Source organism: Mirounga angustirostris, unplaced genomic scaffold (assembly GCF_029215605.1).
Source record: "Mirounga angustirostris isolate CCGP_5_RB_7025 unplaced genomic scaffold, mMirAng1.0.hap1 SCAF_6, whole genome shotgun sequence".
Lineage (NCBI taxonomy): Eukaryota > Metazoa > Chordata > Mammalia > Carnivora > Phocidae > Mirounga > Mirounga angustirostris.
The window spans coordinates 82,848,338-82,868,707 of NW_026991714.1; the positions used below are offsets into that span (position 1 = coordinate 82,848,338).

Consider the following 20,370-nt stretch of genomic DNA (forward strand, 5'->3'; position numbering starts at 1 on the left):
AGAGCAAGAGGATGGTGGTAGCACCCCTGGGGTTTGAGCGCCTGCTGTCCGTGGCCAGGGCCAGCACACAGTGGACGCTTGTAAGTGTGTTGAATGAATGTGAAATGGAAGCTCAGCCCCCGCCATCTTGCCGGTGCCATGAGTGAGATGTTAGGCAGAAGTGGGAACTTAATTAGTCCAACAGAAGAGAGGGCAAGTAAAATGTTTACTCAGTTTTTACTTAGTAGATTTTTCAGTCAGCAGTTTCCAGTGAGTATCTTAAATGTTTTGTGCTAGGTACTTGGAAGATATAAAATACGTGGTATTTTATAAATAATATAAAATATTGTTTTATAAATAAAACACAAGCTCCTTTTAGGAGCTTCCAAGGATTTCTTAAGTCATTCTACGGTGATGATCTGAGGAAACCGACATCGTCACTAATTTCATGACTTGAGGGTCTTTAAGAAATGACATATTAGCAGAGAAGGCAGAACGGAGCATCGGATGTTGGTATCTCAAGATAGAAAATTAGTGACTAGATCCACGGTAGGTAAGAAATGGCATATGAGAAGGAGCTAATGTTATTGTACGCAGATACCAGAGGCCAGTTACCATCAGTAATTCTGACTGTTTTTCTTTAACCTCTTCAACAGAGGACTGCTTCTAACAGTAAAAAAAATTGATCTTACACCTTAAACTTCTTTTTTATTACAGCCGCATGGTTATCAGAATCTCTACAATATAGGGGTGCCTGGGTGGCTCAGTTGGTTTAGCGGCTACCTTCGGCTCAGGTCATGATCCCAGGGTCCTGGGATCGAGTCCCACATCGGGCTCCCTGCTCGGTGGGGAGCCTGCTTCTCCTTCTCCCTCTGCCTGCTTCTCTGCCTACTTGTGCTCTCTATCTCTCTGTCAAATAAATAAATAAAATCTTTAAAAAAAAAAAAATCTACAATATAGTAGAGTACTTATCTTACAGGAATGAGATTGAAATAGAATTGATTTTTTTTCTTTTTTTTCCCAACAGGTTTGTTGAGCTATAATTCACAGACCATAAAATTCATCCTTTTAAAGTGTTCGTTTCATTGGTTTTTAGTACATTCACAAAGTTCTACGACCATCACCACTAATTCCAGAATATTTTCATCCCTCCCAGAAAGAATATTTTCATCACCCATCATCGATCCCTTTCCATTCTCCTTTCCCACCAGCTTCTGTCAGCCACTAACTCTCCTTTCTCTGCAGATTTGCCTATTTTAGACATTTCATGTAAATGGAATCCTATAATATGTGGCCTTTTAATTTATGTCTGGTTTCTTTCACTTAGCATGTTCTTAAGATTCATCATCCATGAATGAGTCATCCAGTAATGATCCATGTCAGTATTTCATTCTTTTTGTGGCTGAATAATACTCTACTATTCAGATATCACACGTTTTATTTATCCATTTAGCAGTTGGTAGACATCTGGATTGTTTCCACTTTTGGTCATTATGAAAAATGCTACTGTGAATATTCACATACAGGTTTGTGTATGAACATATGCTTTCAGTTCTCTCGAGTGTATACCTAGGAGTGGAATTGTTGGCTCCTGGGGTAGTTCTTGGTGTAACTCAGTTTAACTCGTTAACTGTTTTCTACACTGGTGCGCCATCTTGCCGTCCCACCAGCAGTGTATGAGAGTTCCAATTTCTGTCTATCCGTGTCAGCACTTGTTAGTGTCTATCCTTTTGATGACAGCCATCCTTGTGGGTGTGAAGTTCTATCTCATTGTGGGTTTTTTTTTTAATTTCAGTTAGCCAACATATAGTACATCATTAGTTTTTGGTGTGGTGTTCAGTGATTCATTAGTTGAGTGTAACACCCAGTGCTCATCACATCATGTGCCCTCCTTAATGCCCATCACCTGGCCACCCCATCCCCCTACCCCCCTCCCCTGCAGCCACCCTCAGTTTGTTTCCCCAGAGTTCAGTCTCTCTCATGGTTTGTCTCCCTCTCTGATCTCTGCCCATTCGGTTTTCCGTCCCTTCCCCTGTGGTCCTCTGTGCTGTTTCTTATATTCCGCATATGGTTTTTGATTTGCATTTTCATACCTTTTAACGATGTTGGGCAGCTTTCTGTATGATTCTTGGCAACAGTGATATTTTAAAACCTTTCTTTCAGGTAGTTTCCTATTAAAGTTTATTCAGAAGATGACAAGTAGACATTGGTGTGCCATTCCCATTTTGTTTCTGTCTAAGGCTTTGGCAAATGTCCCAAGATGTAAAGCCCTGGGTATAGAAGGGCTTCTTGCTCTCAGGTAATTTACTCTGTGTTCACATATGTTCACATAGGGTTATCTGCAGTAACTTTCCATCAGTAAATTTTGTTTCCCCCTCTGCTTTAATCTGTAGTGAGTGGTTTTAGTTAATATTGGCATTGGGATTTGAGCACTTACTTTTGAGCTCTTAATTTTATATTAAGAGGTAAAACGTCTATTTATATGGTTGGACTTATTTTGGTTTATGAATTACTAATTTATATATGTGCCATGATACATGCTATTGGATTTTGATCATTTTAAAACAAGGCCAATAAGGTTTTCTTAAATTACATTGATATGTAGAAAACTAGAGAGAAAATATCAAACAGTAATATTGATTGCAAAGTATTTCAAAAAATGTAAAATTCTTATTTTAATAGTGTCTTAATTACAATCTTTTGAAAGAGATATATTTCATATTAAAATTGAGCTCTACCAGAGACCTTAATGGGAAATAATAGCCTTGAAGGTGTACTAACAGTGACTTTCTACATTGGGAATTGTGGACACTGTAAATCAGCTTGTCAGTATTTACAAGTTATCAGGACTGTCTTTGGGAACATGGAAATGCATGTTTTTGTTTTTTGATGTCAGGGATGTTCTTCAGTGCACTATGATCACCCATCAGATTCTACTGAGAGGGGCAGCTCAGTGCTATCTTCTTCAAACAGCTATGAATTTGGTAGATGTGGTAAGTTTATCTTTTTTACTCAAGATACTTCAGTTTACAAGTCTTTCTCTGTGAATAAGTGTGCAAAAACGTGTCGACGTAGCAGGCCTGTGATGCTGTCATTATAAAGCCCTGCTCGTGAGGTTGGCTGGCCCTTGCTGGAGGGCAGGAACATGGATTTCGGGAGGGCTCGCCCTGTGGTAACTAGGAAGAGTGATGGACTGTGCCCGGTGTTTACACAAAGAGTGTGGTTTTTACTAACACCTGCTTTCCTTCTCGGAGCCTGGAATCTTGGTAGGTGCTCAGCAGGGGTGCCTGTAGGACCAACTCCTAGTAAAAACCCTGAGCCATGAGTCTATAACGAGCTTCCCTGGTAGACAACAGTTCACACACTATCACGGCTTGTTGCTGGGGTAATTAAACCCATCTTGGGTGACTCCACTGGGAGAGGACGCTTGGAAGCTTTTACCTGGTTTTCTCTATACTTTTTCTGCACATCTTCCTGTAAATTGATTTTCAAGGAGTCTGTAGTTTCTTTTTTACAGAGCCCCTTCACTACTATTGCTGAGAATAGGGGTCAGCAAACTTTTTCTGTGAAGGGCCAGAAAAAGTCCATTCTTTAAGGCTGTTACAACTACTTAAAAGCTGCCATAGGGGCGCCTGGGTGGCTCAGATGGTTAAGCGTCTGCCTTCGGCTCAGGTCGTGATCCCAGGGTCTTGGGATCGAGTCCCTCATCAGGCTCCCTGCTAGGCGGGAGCCTGCTTCTCCCTCTGCCTCTGCCTCTCTCTCTCTCTCTCTCTCTCTCTCTGACTCTCATGAATAAATAAATTAAAAAAAAAAAACTGCCATAGACAGTTTATAAATAAAGTGGCTATGTGCCACTAAAACTTTATTTACAAAAGAGCTGTGAGTGGTTTTGCCGACACCTGGCCTAGAACAAGGTACCTTAATTCAACATGTACAGGCTTAAGGGAATGAAAAGACTTCTGTGGTTTTCATAAGACGGGGTCATTTTCATGGCTTTGAAAGTAAGCTTCACTTTTCGACTTAAGTAATTTCTTATAGAATGTTTTTGTTTTTGCTTTTAGACTGACCATATTGTCTCTTGATCATAAGGAACATAGACTTAGAAAATAATCTTTCACTTTATATAATAACATATTGATTGCTTGTAGTCAGTATCTTTTCTAAAGTTGAATTTTTTTTTTAAAAAAAGCTTTCTTTTGATTTAACTAGTAATATTCTACTTTAAATGGTATGTTAGTTTGCTTTTACAGTGATTTCATTTTATTAAAAATTTTTAAGTAATTTTTTTAAACTGCCCTGACACCCTCCCCCTACTTACCCCCTTGTAGGAGAAGGTGTCACTTTCAGATGTTTCAACTCTTCTCATGTCTCTGAGACAAGAGGAGTCCTTAGGACGAGGAACCTCATTGTGGACAGAGGTGAGATGGAAAATAATTTAATGATAAATCTTTGAAAAGTTATAAAAAATTGTTTTCTAATTGAACTCACTGGTCACTAATGTAAAATATAGTGATGGCTTTGTTATCTACCAACAGAGGTTTTTAAATACTGTATATTTGCTTTGAGTGAACCTAAGTAATAATGCTACTAAGAATCTTATGGGGAGACCGGAGAATGTTTGGGATAGAGACAGACTTAGAAGAGAAGGTAGTGCTCGTGGGCAGATCTCGATTCTGGATGAGATGGATCAGGAGTAAGGATGACGTTAGACTCAAAAACAGTGACACAGACCTTCTCTTTCTGGTTTTTCTGTTCATGGCACTTGCATCTACCTGGTTGCCTGAGTCTGACATTTTGGTAATTCCTGATTCTTCCTGACTTTATGCATCAAACCCATCATGAAATCCTAAACGCCTTTCCCCCTCTGCAGCCGTTGCTCTCGTGGAGACCCTGCGCTAGTGCTGTTCCCCCACAATGGTCCTGCAGGCCCACTGGCCTCACGGGGCTGCTCCTCTGCATGGGGTCATCGGGGGTCTGCTTCCTCCTCTCTGGAGCTCGGTTCCCGCTACTCCTGTTAGCTCTTACCGTCGTATAGCTGGTTGAATTCTGATCTGTGTCCACTGCAGCTTACGGTTTTTGAGGACGGGCTTTTTTAAAAAAGAATTCTGTTTCTCCAGTGCCTAAGAGATCACAAAGGGCAAGGATGTGAGTATTTCTTTTAGAAGGCAAGTCCATCTGTGTACGCACAGAGGGAAATGAGAAATCCGCTTGAACTGTGTTAAAGTAATTCAGGTGTGAAATCATAAGGGCATAGAGTAGGGTAATGGAGGGAATGAAGAAAAAGAAAATTGGGGTCTTTAAAAATTAGAATTTGATTTTATTTTCTTGATCATAATGCATCTAATTAGGTGGAATCTGAAAAATACAGAACCATATAAAGAAAATAAAAGTCACCTGTAATGTCTGTGATCAAATTAAATCCAGATTTTTTGGCTTAATTATTAATTTGTTCAGTACACATATTCTCTGTCTTGCTTTCTCACTATATAGGCTTATATTTAAAATGATATATTGACGTGTATGATTTTGTAAACAAAGTAACGAACAATATACTGTTCCAAATTTTATTTTTCATCTTCACATACATTTGAGCATTTTAATATGTTGCTAAATCTCCACTATGTAATATTTAAAAAATCAGTCGATTAAATATTTTAGAATTTATTCAGTCAGTTCCTTTTGTTGGACTTTTGTCTCAGATCTTATCATTTCATTTGGAAATATGTGCTGCTAAAAGATAAAGACTTTCAAAGGGCCTAAATAGGCTCTTATCATACCTAAAAAATGTTAACGATCATTTCTTGATTTCAGATATTTGGTGTTTAAATTGCTCCAGATGTCCAATAAATGTGTTTGTTCTTTGCATTTTGTTCATATATTCAGCTTTGTTCAAGTATTCAAATGAGGTCTATTCATTGCATTGATATGTCTAGTTTGTAAATTGTGGTTAATCATCTGAATTTATTTCGGTATATGGTATGAGCTGTGAGGTTTCATTGAGAAAATGCATGTGAAGATGTTTCAGACTATGCTTGGTCCACACGGAGCCTAAGCACACTCTACCATTATGGTCTTTTCCCCTTTGACCAGCCAGATGTTGTTTTATTGTTTGTTAGCAAGCAGCCCCCCTAGATTTCCTAATTTGTTCTCCTGATTTTCTCTGTTCTCTAATTCAGTAACTTGTCTTGATAGTTTTCCTTCTTTTTAACTTTCTTTTGGTATGTTTGCTTATCTCTTTATGTCTTCATTCTTTGAAAACATGCTTTGGACACCTTGTACACAGCAGGCTCTGAGCTGAGTTTCGGGAATACGTGGTCAGCAAGGTAAACATGGCCGCTGTCTTCAGGAAGCTTACGTCTGGTCGTTCATAGCTGAACCCAAACTTTAATTCTTTTGGTTTAAAAATAGAAGCAGTTACACGCACATGCACGCACACACACGCACACACACGCACGTCCCTTAGTGTCTTAACTTGCAGTGTAGTAGTGTTCTCATTATCGTGTAAATCTCTATTATGTTGAATCATGTAAGATCATTGGTATTTAGTCACTTTTAACCTGAGGAAATGGCAATTTCATGTAGCTCAAGCTAAGTAAGTTTTTAAATTAATAGACTTTATTTTTCAGAGCAGTTTTAGGTTCACAGAAAAATTGAACAGAAAGTACAGAGAGTTCCCATACACCTCCTCATCCCCCCACCCCTCTATTATTAACATCTTGCACTAATGGGGCACACCAGTTAGCTTTCACTGCCCTAGAAATCCCCCCTGCTCCACCGATTCATCCCTCTCTTCTCTCATGCCACCTCCCCCCACCCCCAAACCCTTGGCAACCACTGATGTTTTCTCTGTGTCCATGGTTTTGTCTTTTCCAGAATGTCATATAGTTGGAATCCTATACTATAAAGCATTTTTTGATTAACTTCTTTCACTAAGAAATAGGCATTTAGGGTTCTTCCAAGGCTTTTCATGGCTTGATAGCTCATGTCTTTTTATCCCTGAATAACATCCTGTTGTCGGATGTACCACTGTTTGTTCATTTACGTCCTGAAGGACATCTTCATTGTTTTTAAATTCTGGCAATTATGAATAAAGCTGCTATAAACATTCACATACGAGTTCTTGTACGGACATAACTTTTTAACTCATTTGAATAAATACCAAGGGGCACAGTTGCTGGATTATATGTTAAGAAAATGTTCAGTTTTTTAAGGAGCTACCAAATTGTCTTCCAAAGTGGTAGTACCATTTTGCATTCCCACCAGCAGTGAAGGAGAGTTCCTGTTGCCCCACGTCCTTGTCAGTATTTGGTGCTGTCAGTGGTTTGGCTTTTAGCCTCTGTGAGGTGTGTAGTGGTATCTTGTTTTAATTTGCAATTCTCTAGTGACATATGATATTGAGCATCTTTTCATATACTGTTTGCTCTTTGTATCTTTGGGGAGGTGTTTGTTTAGATCTTTTGCCCATTTTTTAAAATCGGGTTGGTTGTTTTCTTAATGTTAAGTTTTAAGAGTTCTTTGTATGTTTTGAACCAATAATTTACCAGATATGTGTCTTTTGCAAATATTTTCTCCCACTCTGTGGCATCTTCTCCTTGTGTTGGCAGTATGCAAATAAACTTTTGAGATTTGTCTTTTAACGGGAAATCAAGGGAACCTGTCTCCCAGAGACTGCTAGGTAGATGCCATTTTAAGCCATAATTCTGACATGAAAACTCTTTGGAGAGAAAACGTTCAGAATCTTGTGACAGATTTGATAGAAGAAACAAATATGAATTTGAGTTTACTTGTCAGTTTTGTTATAATAGGATCGTGCTTGTGGAAATGCATGATTTGTAAAACCTCACACATCTTTTTTTTTTTTTAAAGATTTTATTTATTTATTTGAGATAGAGAGAATGAGAGAGAGAGAGCACATGAGAGGGGGGAGGGTCAGAGGGAGAAGCAGACTCCCTGCCGAGCAGGGAGCCCGATGCGGGACTCAATCCAGGGACTCCGGGATCATGACCTGAGCCGAAGGCAGTCGCCTAACCAACTGAGCCACCCAGGCGCCCAAACCTCACACATCTTATAGCAATAGTTCAGAAACTTAGTCTGGCCAGTTTGAGAGAAATATAAAGAAAAAGTACATCCTGTCGAAAGATCAGTATCCTGGCTGACCTTACAGTTAGATTTTATGATGATCTAACTTGATAAAGACCTACACAGAGCAACTTCTTTAGTGTTACTGAACTGCTCATTCATTGGCACTGATGGGATGTCAGTTAATCTTGACTGATTCATTTGTTCATCAAGTTTGTCTTTGGTCAAGTGATGTATTATTGTCTCCTTGTATGTAATTTTGGTTAACCCTAATGCAAGGAATACTTTTTTAAAAATTATTTTTAGAAAGACTTATTCATAATTATTTACTTCATATTTAAATTCATATGTTGAATTTGTACAGTAAGAGATATGCTATGAAAAGAAAACTGAGAACGTAATTCATTTCAAAACAAAATTCACAATTACATGTGACCAAAGATGAATTTTGGAACTTTTAGTTTTGCAAATCTTCTAAAAGTTGCAACAGAGAAGGACTAGTATTTCTCTTTTTAGTTAATATATTTTAAAATGCACATATGATAGAAAGTAGACTTGTGAGGAGGGTAGGAACTTTAATTATAATTAATACAAAAACAGACATATCCTTGTTTTAGTATAGGAAGCAGAAATGAATTTTAATTTAATTTAGGGTTGTAATTTGGTTTACATAATGTGTCAATTTTCACAGAGATGTTCTTTAGAAAACCTTATTAAAATGTGCACTATATATTAGGTACTTTAAAAATTCTTGCCTATAAATGAAGTTTATACATTCGTGTGTAGATACACACACACATACATATATATATATGGATACACATTTTTTTCAATCTGCACTGTCTGTAGAACTCAGTCATGCCTAAATGTTCTATTTGTTGTGTTCAGATTTTTTTTTAAAGATTTTATTTATTTGAGAGAGAGAGGACATGAGCCGGGGGGGGGGGGCGCAGAAGGACAAGCACACTCCATGCTGTGCTGGGAGCCCAACCCCAGGCTCGATTCCAGGACTCTGAGACCATGACCTGAGCCGAAATCAGACGCTTAAGTGACTGAGCCACCCAGGCGCCCCTGTTGCGTTCAGATATTTAAATTCACTTTATCGTGGAAGAAAGAAAATTGACTTAGGGAAATTAGAAACCCTTTGCTCAGTTAGGTTTTTAAAATAAAGTAATAACTATTTTCTTTCCTAGCTCTGTGATTGGTTGCGTGTTAATGAAAGCTGTTTTAGGCGAGCCTCAGCTTCTATCTCCATTGGACTTCCTGAGACATCCTCTTTAAATGCTTACGTGAAGAACCTAGTTCAAGAGTATATTAAGTCACCTGCTTGGGAAAGTAAGTAAGTCTGAAATCATTTATATGGATTGATATCACCAAATTCTTTTCAAATAAATTTTAAGTAGTTTCTCCAGTCCAGATATAAGCTTAACCAAACGTGTGCCAATTTACTGATATCAAACTCGTATTTCCAGCCAAATAATGTGAATAAAGGGAATGTAAAAATATGTTTCCTAACTTGTACTTTATCTGGTCTAGGACTTGAGATTTTAAACTATTTTTGTATGTTTTAAGAAACTAGTAAGTTGCCAGAGTAGGAATTGGACAGAAACAAATTTATTCTACAATCATTGAATCTTTGCGGGCTAGATACCGCAGATGTGTTTTTAAAGCCTCTGTAAGTGGAAATATTTGTAGATAAATCTGTGCATCTTTTGTGTGTTTGTTTTCAAAACATGTAGTATGAACTGACTGTGAAACATAGTTTTAGAGAAAAATTATGTTTGAAAGGATGGTTTTGTTAGTTTTTTCTTTTTACCAGATACTTAGTCAAGATCCATTTTCCAGCTTCTTTAGGGAAATGTGTAAGACTGCATTGAGGGAAGAACTATTAGCAGATTCATTAATTAGGATTCTTTTTACATTGCTAATGCTTCTTCTTCATTAAAGTCCTTAGTTGATAATTTGGGTAAATTGCATCTTTGAATTTAACGTGTCTGAAATTTCCTGGCTTTGTCTCAGACCAAGTCATTTTCATGTACTGATTAATCTGATCATGGAATAGGTTTTAAATGATCAGATAATTATCCTTCCGAAATACATGAGTTTATCTGTTTTTCCTTCTTAGAACATTTCTCTTTCGTGTTTCATTCTCCCTCTGTCTAGTAAATTCTCTGTGTTGTTACTTGGAGGATTCTTTTGTTAGGGCCGTAAAAGTAAAAATTTCGTCCCTACTAGAGTAAACATACATTAAAGTCCCTAAAATGTCTTCAGAACTTGTTTTATAATTCAGAGTAAAAAACAGCATCAGATCTGAGTAAATATTCAGAATCAGATGAAACAATATTTTTAGCATCTTTCTTTAATATTTCTAGGACTTAAATATACTGTTTAATATAATAGGCTATTTTAAGTTTTTTAAAAACTTAAAACTTGATTTCAAGTGCAAAGGGGAGGCATTTGTGTGTATTTTAATATTTTTGTTTGACTTTTAATGCACTTGGCTGAGTGCCTTTATAAAGTTTAATTAGCAATTACTGGGGTAGTTTTCAGAGCAAGTTAAATTCCAAAGCAAACAAAATTTAGCTTGAGTTTCTGAGCATAAAATACATGTACTATTCAATTTTGTTTTTATATAAGAACTTATCGGCCAAAACACTATTTTCAATCAGGTTCTACATCTAAAGTAGCTTTTTCTTTGAGTTTTGGCATACTTAGTACAGATAGATTTTGCACTGTTGATTCAGCAGGCATATATCGAGTGTTTTCCAAGAGCCGGGCATTGGAGTCACAGAGGTAAAAGCTGTATCCCCTGCTCTCAGAGCATCATCTAGCAAGGAAGTTGATAGGTAAGCAGATAATCCCAGCACAGTGCCTTGAAAGACATAGTCAACACCAGGCTGGGGAACCTGTGAAAGCAGTACCTACTTGGAACGGGTAGACCAGTAGTGGGAGGTTACCAGATGGATGACATCTGACCAGTGGGCAGAAATGAAGGTGAAAAGTAGAAAGGAGTATCCCACAAGGCTTGGATGAACTTGCATCCAGGGAGCTGAAAGTAGGTAGGCGTCTGTCTGTCTGTGTATTTATGTATCTGTCTGTCTGTGGCATGGAGCCCAAGAAGGAATGGTAGGCGGTAAGGGTGGATATGGGGTAATACACATACACGTACGTATGCACACCGTGTTGGACACGTGGTACGCAAGACAACAAAACAAAGCAATAGCGGCAAAAGCCACTCAAAACCAGCATCACCTATAAACAAACAAATGCTGAAGAGCTTTCAGGGCAGGCGTTCTGAATCACAGAAAGTGAAACATAGTTTGGAAGTGGCACAGAAGGCTTGTCAGACCTTGGACGTGCTAAGATTAATCAGAGCGAAAGATACATTTGAAGAAATGTATACTTAAGCAGTCCCTCAGAAAGGATATTTGGTGTCAAGATTTTGTAGTTAAATGATGTACCTACTTAAAACGTAACCAAGAAATCTAGAGACATGGAATAGCCCCGAAGTAGTATATTGCAGTTGTACAACAAATTTTAAAAACAGCGTTGAGGTATGATTGACTTACATCACACTGTATATATTTAAGCTATATGTGTGGTGGGTTTGGACCTATGTCTATAGGAAACCCACCAGCATAGCAAGGTAATGCGTTTATCTGTCAGGCTCAAAAGTGTTTTCATACCTCTTTTTAATCCTTCCCCTCCACTTCACCTTTCTCTCTTCCGTGCCCTGGACAAGCCTAGTATGCTCTCCAACACTGCAGCCTAGCTTGCATTTTCTAGAATTACACTCACTGTTTAAAATTCATGGTAGCAAGATTTGACCAGTGATTTGGGGCTAAAATGCATTAAGGTGATTAGTAATAGCCAGTGATTCTTTTGTTTCTTTAAAACCATTGTTGCCTCCACTTTTCTGGCTTCAGTGAGTGAAAAGGGGAATTCTCCCTCAGTGGTTTGCAGAGTATGGTTTCCAGACCAGCAACACCAACATCAATCACCTGGAAGCTCTAGAAAAACAAATTCTCCAGCTCTGTCCCAAGCCTATTGAATCAAACTCTGGGTGGGGGCTTACCCTCTGTATTGACAAAGCCTCCAGGTGATTCTACACCAGGCTGGAGTTTCAGAGCTGCCCCTCTGTAGCATGGATTTGCTTCGCTGGTGGCCAGGTACTTGGAGAGCACCCTGTAGTAGACAGACCTGCCAGTAGCTTGCACTGGAAGAGCAAGGCGCTCTGTCGTTACTGGTCTGGTACGGTGGCATTCCTCGACATCAGAAGTCATTAAAAACCCGCTACAGGGTGCCTGGGTGGCTCAGTCATTGGGCGTCTGCCTTCCGCTCAGGTCATGATCCCAGGGTCCTGGGATCGAGCCCCGCATTGGGCTCCCTGCTCAGTGGGAAGCCTGCTTCTCCCTTTCCCACTCCCCCTGCTTGTGTTCCCTCTCTCGCTGTGTCTCTCTGTCAGATAAATAAAATCTTCGAAAAAATAAAATCCACTACACTTCTGATTTATAACCTTCCCTTTTGGTATCCAAGGTGAACAGTTGCCTGGGATTTCAAGCAGGATCTGTGGTTCTAGAGCCCTGCTGTATTTCGCCGAAGGAAGCAAGGAGCACCGCGTGTGCTGGTCACTCCCCCACATGTCCTATCGCAGGCCAGGGCTTCCCGCTCGCGCTCCTGAGCGCATAAGATGCGCAGGTGCCCTGCTGCTGGAGTAGCGCCCCCACCCCAGTTCCCGTGAGGTCCGGGGGGTCTGCCTCCAGGACCGTCCTGAGTGTGACTTCATTTTAGTCTGTGCTAAGGAAGGACCTCAGTGTACGGGTGGGGTAGAAAGCAGTAATGTGAGGAAAATGTTTCCAAGAACAAGTTTCAGTAACTCGTCTTTACGACGTTTACAAATTTAGCCTACTCCATTTTCCGGGATAGCACCGACGCTGGGATTTTAAAAAAAAAAAAAAGCAGATTTTTTACTGATGGCAACTAAGTGGCCTCTATAGCATTTTTAAAAATAATATATAACAAAGTTTATCCTTTTATTGTATTTTTTAACTGAGTTGTCCTACATGCAAGTATGTTTTTACTACTGTCTTCTGTTCTATTCCAGTAAATTTATGTTAAAATATATTAAATTACCCCCAAAATATATTAGAGCATTTAAGAAAATTGGTTTAAGTTAATTTAAACTACTGGGCTGGAAAACTAGATCTCTTACCTAAATTTTTCGTGGGAATTGAGATGAAAAGTGTGATCTTGCTATAATAATACACCATGAATGAAAAAGAAATCTGTTCATGGCTTATTTTTGTTGAATTGGCTTTTAGAGATGGGAAAATATTTTATCTGTTAACTATGTTCTGTCTTCCAAAACTAATTCTAGAAACTTTGAGTAAATTTAATTTTTATAAGAAACCCAAGGAGAGTCATAGGTTAGTTTGATTTCATAGATGACCTAAACTTTCTTTTTTTTTTAGGTGTTTGTTCTGTTTTGTTTTATTTTTTTGACTGTAGTTGACATGTACCATTATGTTAGTTTCAGAGTAGACCTAAGCTTTCTGCGAGGACAAGCAGTTGTCTCAGGGTCCCACAGCTAAGGCGCACAGGACTGGGGCTCAGACACAGGTCCGAGCCTCCAGAGCCTTTGAGTCCGTACCCATTCCATCCTCCTCCTGCTTATATTTTAGGCAATTTTCTCCTCTCAGCTGAAATAACTACAATTGCCTCTTAACCTGTCACCTTGAATCTCCTCTTGCTTCCCCTACAGTCTCCCTTCCACATTGTACCTGGAGAAGTCTTTTTAAACTACTAATTTGGATCTACAAATGTTTCCTCCCTTTCTTTCTACGCCTTCACTTTAACCTAAAGTGGCTTCCCCTAGGCTTTAGGGTCAAGGAATTCTTTGCATGGCCCACCAAGTCCCCTGGTCTCTTCCCTGGCTGTCTGTGTCACCTCAGCTTTGGCACTCCCACTCACGTGCCCTGCTGCACGGGCATCCATCCATCCCCTGGAATGTGGCACGCTCTGTCCTCCAGAGGACCTTCGGCATGCTCTGCCTTCCTTGGGGAAGCCTTGCCTCCCTTCACCTACTGTACTCTTTCCCAGCCTTCATGCTCATTCCTCGGGGGATTTTCTCTTATTCCCCAGACAGATGAGGGCATGGTGCCATTTTATACCACTCACTACCGCAGTCATCGTAGCAGTGAGCTCTATGCCCAGGAGTGTTCTTCTGCATTTCATCTCCATTTCATCTCCGTGCTTGTAATTTTATATTGATAAAGTGTAATCATTTGGCTGTTTTCTTCTTGAAACATCATCTTTGAAGGATTTTGTTAATGCTTTGCAAACCTCAACTCTTGTTATTTAAGCGGGAGAAGACTGCCTTATGCCTGATTGGTTTGAAGCCAAGCTTGTGGCAATGATGGTCTTGCTGGCCGTAGATGTGGAAGGAATGAAGACTCAGTACAGGTAAGTGTTTCCCAACTTGCAAAGAAATCTTAAAAAAAAAAAAAAGGCTAATCAGATTTATGGTGCCTATTCACACTTTTCCGTGATTGAGTCAGGTGTAAAGGTATGGAATTGATCACAGTGTGTATGCTAGAGAAATGTTTAAAATTAACAATAAATTGATAGGAATAGGGGCTTTTTAGTCTTTTTAGGTAAGTTCAGCTGTTAGAGAAGGTCGGAAAAACTATATATATTAATCACTGGTTTTATAAGAGAATATTAAGAGAATAGGTTGTAAGATTCTAGCATAAGATTAGGTAAAGAAATTTACAGGGTTTGACCCCTTTGTAAAATGTGTAATTTTTTTTAAGAGTAATAAAGGTAAAACTCATTTATATTTTGAGTATGTGCACAAATCGGTTCTCACCAGATTATAATTACTGCAAAAAGCAGTTCCGTTTGCTAGTGTATTTGCATGATACACAGTTAATTTAACATCGAATCTTTTTTGTAGACAAAGTTTTAGTATGAAAGTTGGTTATGATGGTTTTTTATAAACCCTTAATTCTTTGTATTTTTTGTTAATATATTGTTTCTGTGACTAGTGTATGTTTTGTTTTGTTTTTTGAATTATTGTAGCAGGGTCTCAGCATTTTAATTTACAAATAAAGTGGGTATAGGATCTCCTTCCTACTTGTGCCTAGAGTCGAGTGCGGTATGTTCTTCCCTGTGCTTTTCTTTGCGAGCGCACGGAGAATTTACTGAGAAAGCATAGACTGAGAGGTCAGCGAGGAGGCTGGAGGGGATCAGTCCCAGGAGGTGCGTAGGTGTCCGGATCATCCATGAGACTAATTCTACCTCATCGAATCCAGTAGCTAACCAGTTCCACAAGTTATAGATGGAAAATAATTTCTTCATGCTTTTGAAATGCTTGATTTGGGCATGTCTTTTAATATCTAGTGAAAAGCGGAGAACACAGAATGTATTAAGGATATTCTTAGATCCTCTTCTGGAATCCCTTATGAAGTTTGGTACAAATGCCTACATGCCCTTGCTGGAAACTGACAGATGCCTCCAGGTCCTGTTGAAGTTATTGCACACTTGCATGTTGAAAGGTTCCAGTGCCCAAGATGGTGAGGATACATAGTTTCTGTTGGTGTCTTGCTTGGTATATGGTTGGTGGTTAGAATGAGAGGAAATTCCTGACCTTTTAAATAAAAGGATCACCTCATGCCTTCAGCAGATATGAACCGAGTATCCCCTGGTGGTGCTGGGGATGCCCTGGCGAAGGTGCAGAGACCCTCAGCCCTCATGGAGCTGACGTCATAGCATTTACATTTGCTGGTTACCGTTGTTTTGAAATGTGATTTTATTTGTTTTTATTTGTGTTTTTTTTTTTCTCACTCATTAATTTCCAGACATGAAAATGATCCCTATTTCATATATGTTTAAGCAAGATCCATTTCTAATGGCCACTCTGCTAGATGTTGCAGAGATTAAGCTCAAGCACAAGAATGGTAGTAATTTCATAATAACTTGTTTTCAGATATATTCGTCTCTGAGCACCTTTTAAGTAGAATATGCTTCACACAGAAAGTATAGTGGTAGTAGAAGCGTTGAGCTCTTTGTTGTCTCCTTAAACAAAGATGCATGCAAGACGGTAGCTGAAGACCACAGACACTAGAGACACTATTTATTGAAGAGCCTTGATTCCCAATCCTTTCCCACCAGTTTCACTTGGAATTTTAGAAATCTGCTACTTGAGAATCCTAGGGAATCATAGGATAACATTGATGGGATTAGATTTTAATACATGCTTATGAAATTTTAAAGCTAGTTTCTGGATTCTGATATTTTTAATAATGGCAGTGAAACCAAATGCTGTACACATAACAGTAACTTTTTATAAGGTTTTTGTCTCCTTAAGGGTATAAATTTGGGTTCATTTGGCATGTTTTGACTTTTTAATAGGGTTATGGTTTCAAGAGCAGGACTGGGTCCCTGGTGCCCTTCGGAAAATTGTGGTATCTGACACACACACAAACACACACACGAGTGTGTGATGGTTTTATATATGTTATGATGCCAAATAATCAAACACCCGTGAACTTACTACTCAACCTAAGAATGAATGTACCTATGTACCTGTTACTCCTCAATCCCCCCTTTTGCTTCCTTATTTTGACTTTCGTCTTTATCACTTCCATGCACTTTGAAAGTGGTTTTACGTCATCTGTAGATATCCCTCAACACCGTAGTGTCTTGATTTCCTGCTTCTGAGCTCTGTAGAAATGTTGCTTCACTGTGGGAAGTCTTCTGTAACTTTTTTCATGTCACGTGTTTGTAAGATTCATGCACGTCCTTTCTTAGACTTCATTATTTTCCCTGTTGTATGGTCTTCCTTTGTATGAAGACAGCTCAGTTTATGCATTTTCCCAGTGCTAGACTTTGGATTGTGATTCATTACCGTGATGTAGCTGCCACGACCACTTGTCTTCATGTCTTCTGGGCCTGGGTGTGCGTCTCTCCAGTATGTGTATTGGTTCCCAGGGCCTGTGCATATTCAGCTTTATAAGATAATGAAACTTGTTTTTCCAGTTTTCCATTCCAGAATGTGTACACATTTTATGTTCTTAGCAGCAGCAGAACGTAAGAGTTCCTATAGCACCTCATGCAGATCTTTTTTATGTCACCAAGTAAGAGCCAAGGAAATACCTGTTTAATTATATTAGCCATTGGCATCCATATGACTGATAAACCATATCAAGCTTCATTACCTGTAAACAGATCTTAATCCTGAAAGATTTCTTTTATGAGAGAAGAGGAAAATAGAAAATACTTATTTCCATTTTATAAACGAGAAGGCCGTCTGGGAGTTAATTACCAGTACCAGGGGCAATGCAGAGGTAATGGTAAAGTCAGAAATACCCAGGAATGCTTCCTGGGAGCAGGTGGGATTGAGGTTTGGCAGTATCCTGCTGTTTGGAGCAACTTTGCCTTGTTGTGTTTAAAATTTTTTTATTTTAATTTTCAGTATTTTATTATGGAAATCCTTAAATATCTAGAAAAATGGAGATGTCATAAATCCCCATGTACCCATAACAGCTTTAACATCTGTCATTCCTACGTCTGAGCGAGTACACCTGCTGTCATTGCCATTTGTCCTCCTTTTTTCCCTTCCTGTTCTTTTTTTTTTTTTTTAACCTGCTAGGGCTTGGAACGGCACGTGGGGAGAAAAGCTGGGGAGGAAGGGGCTCGGTGTGCAGTGTCTGGCGAGATGTCTTTTCCCCTTCTCTTCCGTTAACCTGCAGTGGTTACTGTGCTGATCCTCAAGGTTTGAAGTTATTTAAATCTTAATGGGGGGCGACTGTGGAAAGCCTTTGAACTGGTGTTGGGGAACTCATTCAGCACATATGTATTGATGATCTGTATGCACTGTTGTGAGCGCTAGGGTGTCAGTGTGGAAAAAGAGCAAAAATCCCTGCCCTTGTCGAGATCGCTTGTATTGGGGGTCTGGTGTGTGGTGGGCAGAGGGGTAGCAAGCAGCGACCATATACAATATATGGTAGTTGGGTAGGTATTGGGGGAAAATAAGGTAGGGAATGGAGGACGAGGTGTGCTGGGGTGGAGGTGGAGGGTTACAGGAAGACCTCGCTGTGAGTGAAGGCAACAGTCGGTTAAGCAAAGACTTTAACTGTTGAGGGACGGAGCCCTGTGCACATGTAGGGGAGGCGAGTGAGGAGGGGCCCGTGGGAGAGCTCGCTGTTTGGGGAACAGTTAGGAGGCACCAAGGGAAGAATAATAGGGCCCGAACTTTGAGAGGGAAAGAGGGAAGTGGGGACAGTTACATAGGACTCCCTCCCTGGGCTATTTTAAGGGTGTGGCTCTTATTAGAGGGTTTGAGCTGGGGAGTGCTCAGCTCTGGGTTGAGTTTTAGAAAGTTCACTGGGCCCTGGTGTTGAGAGAGCACGACGGGGGCAAGGGCAGAGCTGCAGAGACCAGCTTCTAGGCTTGGACGGCGAACAGCCATGGATGCAGTGAGTTAGAACTTTGGATGTATTTTGACGTGTGGCCAGCAGGATTTGCTGATGGGTCTGGATGTGGGCTGGGAGAACAAGAGAGAACTCAGAGGCCATTTAGCTTTTGGAGAAGCTGGACAGATGGGAGTTGCCTTTAACTGAGGTGAGAAAGACTGGAGTCGGGGAAGGTTTTGGAGTAAAGACGGGCAGTTCTGCTTCGGGTAGGTTAAGTGCGGGGCACCCGTTAGCTATCCTGGTGGAGTTGGTGAGCCGACATTTGCCTTTGAGTCTGGAGTTCAGGGAGAAGTGTGGGTTGGAAATACGAATATGGGGGTCATAGCATAGTGGTGGTATTTAAAGCCATGATGCTGGACGAGAACACCCAGGGAGCCAGTGTAGACAGAGAAGAGGTCCAGGTGCGTGGGGAGCACCAGTGTCTAGAGGTTGGGGAGGAACTGGCATAGGACATTCAGGAGGAATTCACTACAGCATGAGAAGAGAAAAACCAGGAGAATGTGCTGTTCTGGGAGCCAGAAGGAAGGAGTGATAACTGCACCAGATGCTGGTGGGGAGCCGAAGGTGACCACTGGTTTTGGCGACATAGAAATCAGGGTCACCCTGACAGAACGTTTTGGGTGGCAGTGGGGGCAGCTCAGGGGGCGGCAAGGAGGTATGGAGTCTGGGCAGCTCTTTCAAGGGTTGTTGTGTGGGGGAACAGAGACATGGGACCGTTGCTCTGGGACAGAAGTTTTATTTCCTTCGGGGGAGAAAATAGCGTTTTGTGCTGATAGAAACGATTCAGTAGAGGGGAGTTTTGAAGATTTGAGGAGGGGACGTCTGTTTCTTGGTGGCTGAGAGGAGGCAAAAGTGCTTGGGGTCCGGGGCACCAACAGAGGGGCTGGCCTTCGACGGGGTGCTGATGGGGGGCACGTGTGGATGGGTGGGCAGAGGCCAGAACGGCAGCGTCCCTTTCTAAGTTCGGTGTTATCTTAGTGAAAGAGGAAGCCGAGGGATGAGGGGAGCATATTCTCCTGGGAAGGACGATTAGTGGGTGGACTGGGGAAGTGGGGAAGCCCGGGGGTGGGGGGTGTGCGTGGAGCTAGCGCTCATGAATGCGAAGTGAGAGCAGTCGTGTGGCTGTTTGCCTCCAGTCTCATCTGTGAATCTAATCGGATTGGACTCGGGTTGTGATTCTCCTTTTGGTGCATCCATGGTACACATAAATGAGTTTTTTTTTTTTTTTTTAAAGACTTTATTTATTTATTTATGAGAGAGAGAGAGGCAGAGGGAGAAGCAGACTTCCCGCAGAGCAGAGAGCCCGATGCGGGACTCGATCCCAGGACTCCGGGATCATGACCTGAGCCGAAGGCAGACGCTTAACCATCTGAGCCACCCAGGCGCCCCACATAAATGAGTTTTTGTAAAATGATATAATCATTTTTTCAAAATTCAAAATAACCGTATCCCATTTATGTTTGTGGAAATGCACCTTTAGTTGCATTACAGCCCCCCTTTGGTTACATCGGATCATACGGGCCGGAGTACCTGGCCTTCAGCAGCGGATGCCTTCTGCCCTAAGTGCTTGCTGCACCTGCCACGGTGGGCCTGGGGTCCTCAGTGCGGGGTCTCACTTTTCTCCTGGGGGGCTTTTGTTTGCTGGCCTTGATTAATCTCTGTGTCTACTTGAACTTTTCTTCCCGAGGTAGCTTTTATTTTTTTAAATATACGTAACATAAAATGTACACTTTAACCATTTCTAAGTGTACAGTTAGTGACATTCAGTATGTTCACGCCACCATCCATCCCCAGAACTTTTTTGCCATGCCAAACTGAACCTCTGTACCTACTAGGC

General features: G+C 40.5%; 1 protein-coding gene across 3 annotated transcripts in view; it reads left to right on the plus strand.

The window, feature by feature from the left end:
* Positions 1 to 20,370, plus strand: part of TARBP1 (TAR (HIV-1) RNA binding protein 1) — an 85,559-nt gene that overhangs the window by 13,470 nt on the left and 51,719 nt on the right. For 2 of the 3 annotated variants that reach the window (XM_045877810.3, XM_045877812.3), the window contains 6 exons: positions 2,143 to 2,278; positions 2,876 to 2,972; positions 4,308 to 4,397; positions 9,252 to 9,393; positions 14,421 to 14,520; positions 15,460 to 15,632. In XM_045877810.3, coding sequence (XP_045733766.1) covers positions 2,143 to 2,278; positions 2,876 to 2,972; positions 4,308 to 4,397; positions 9,252 to 9,393; positions 14,421 to 14,520; positions 15,460 to 15,632 — 738 coding nt within the window. The remainder of the gene's footprint in view (positions 1 to 2,142; positions 2,279 to 2,875; positions 2,973 to 4,307; positions 4,398 to 9,251; positions 9,394 to 14,420; positions 14,521 to 15,459; positions 15,633 to 20,370) is intronic. The other variant, XM_045877811.3, reaches the window with a different exon arrangement.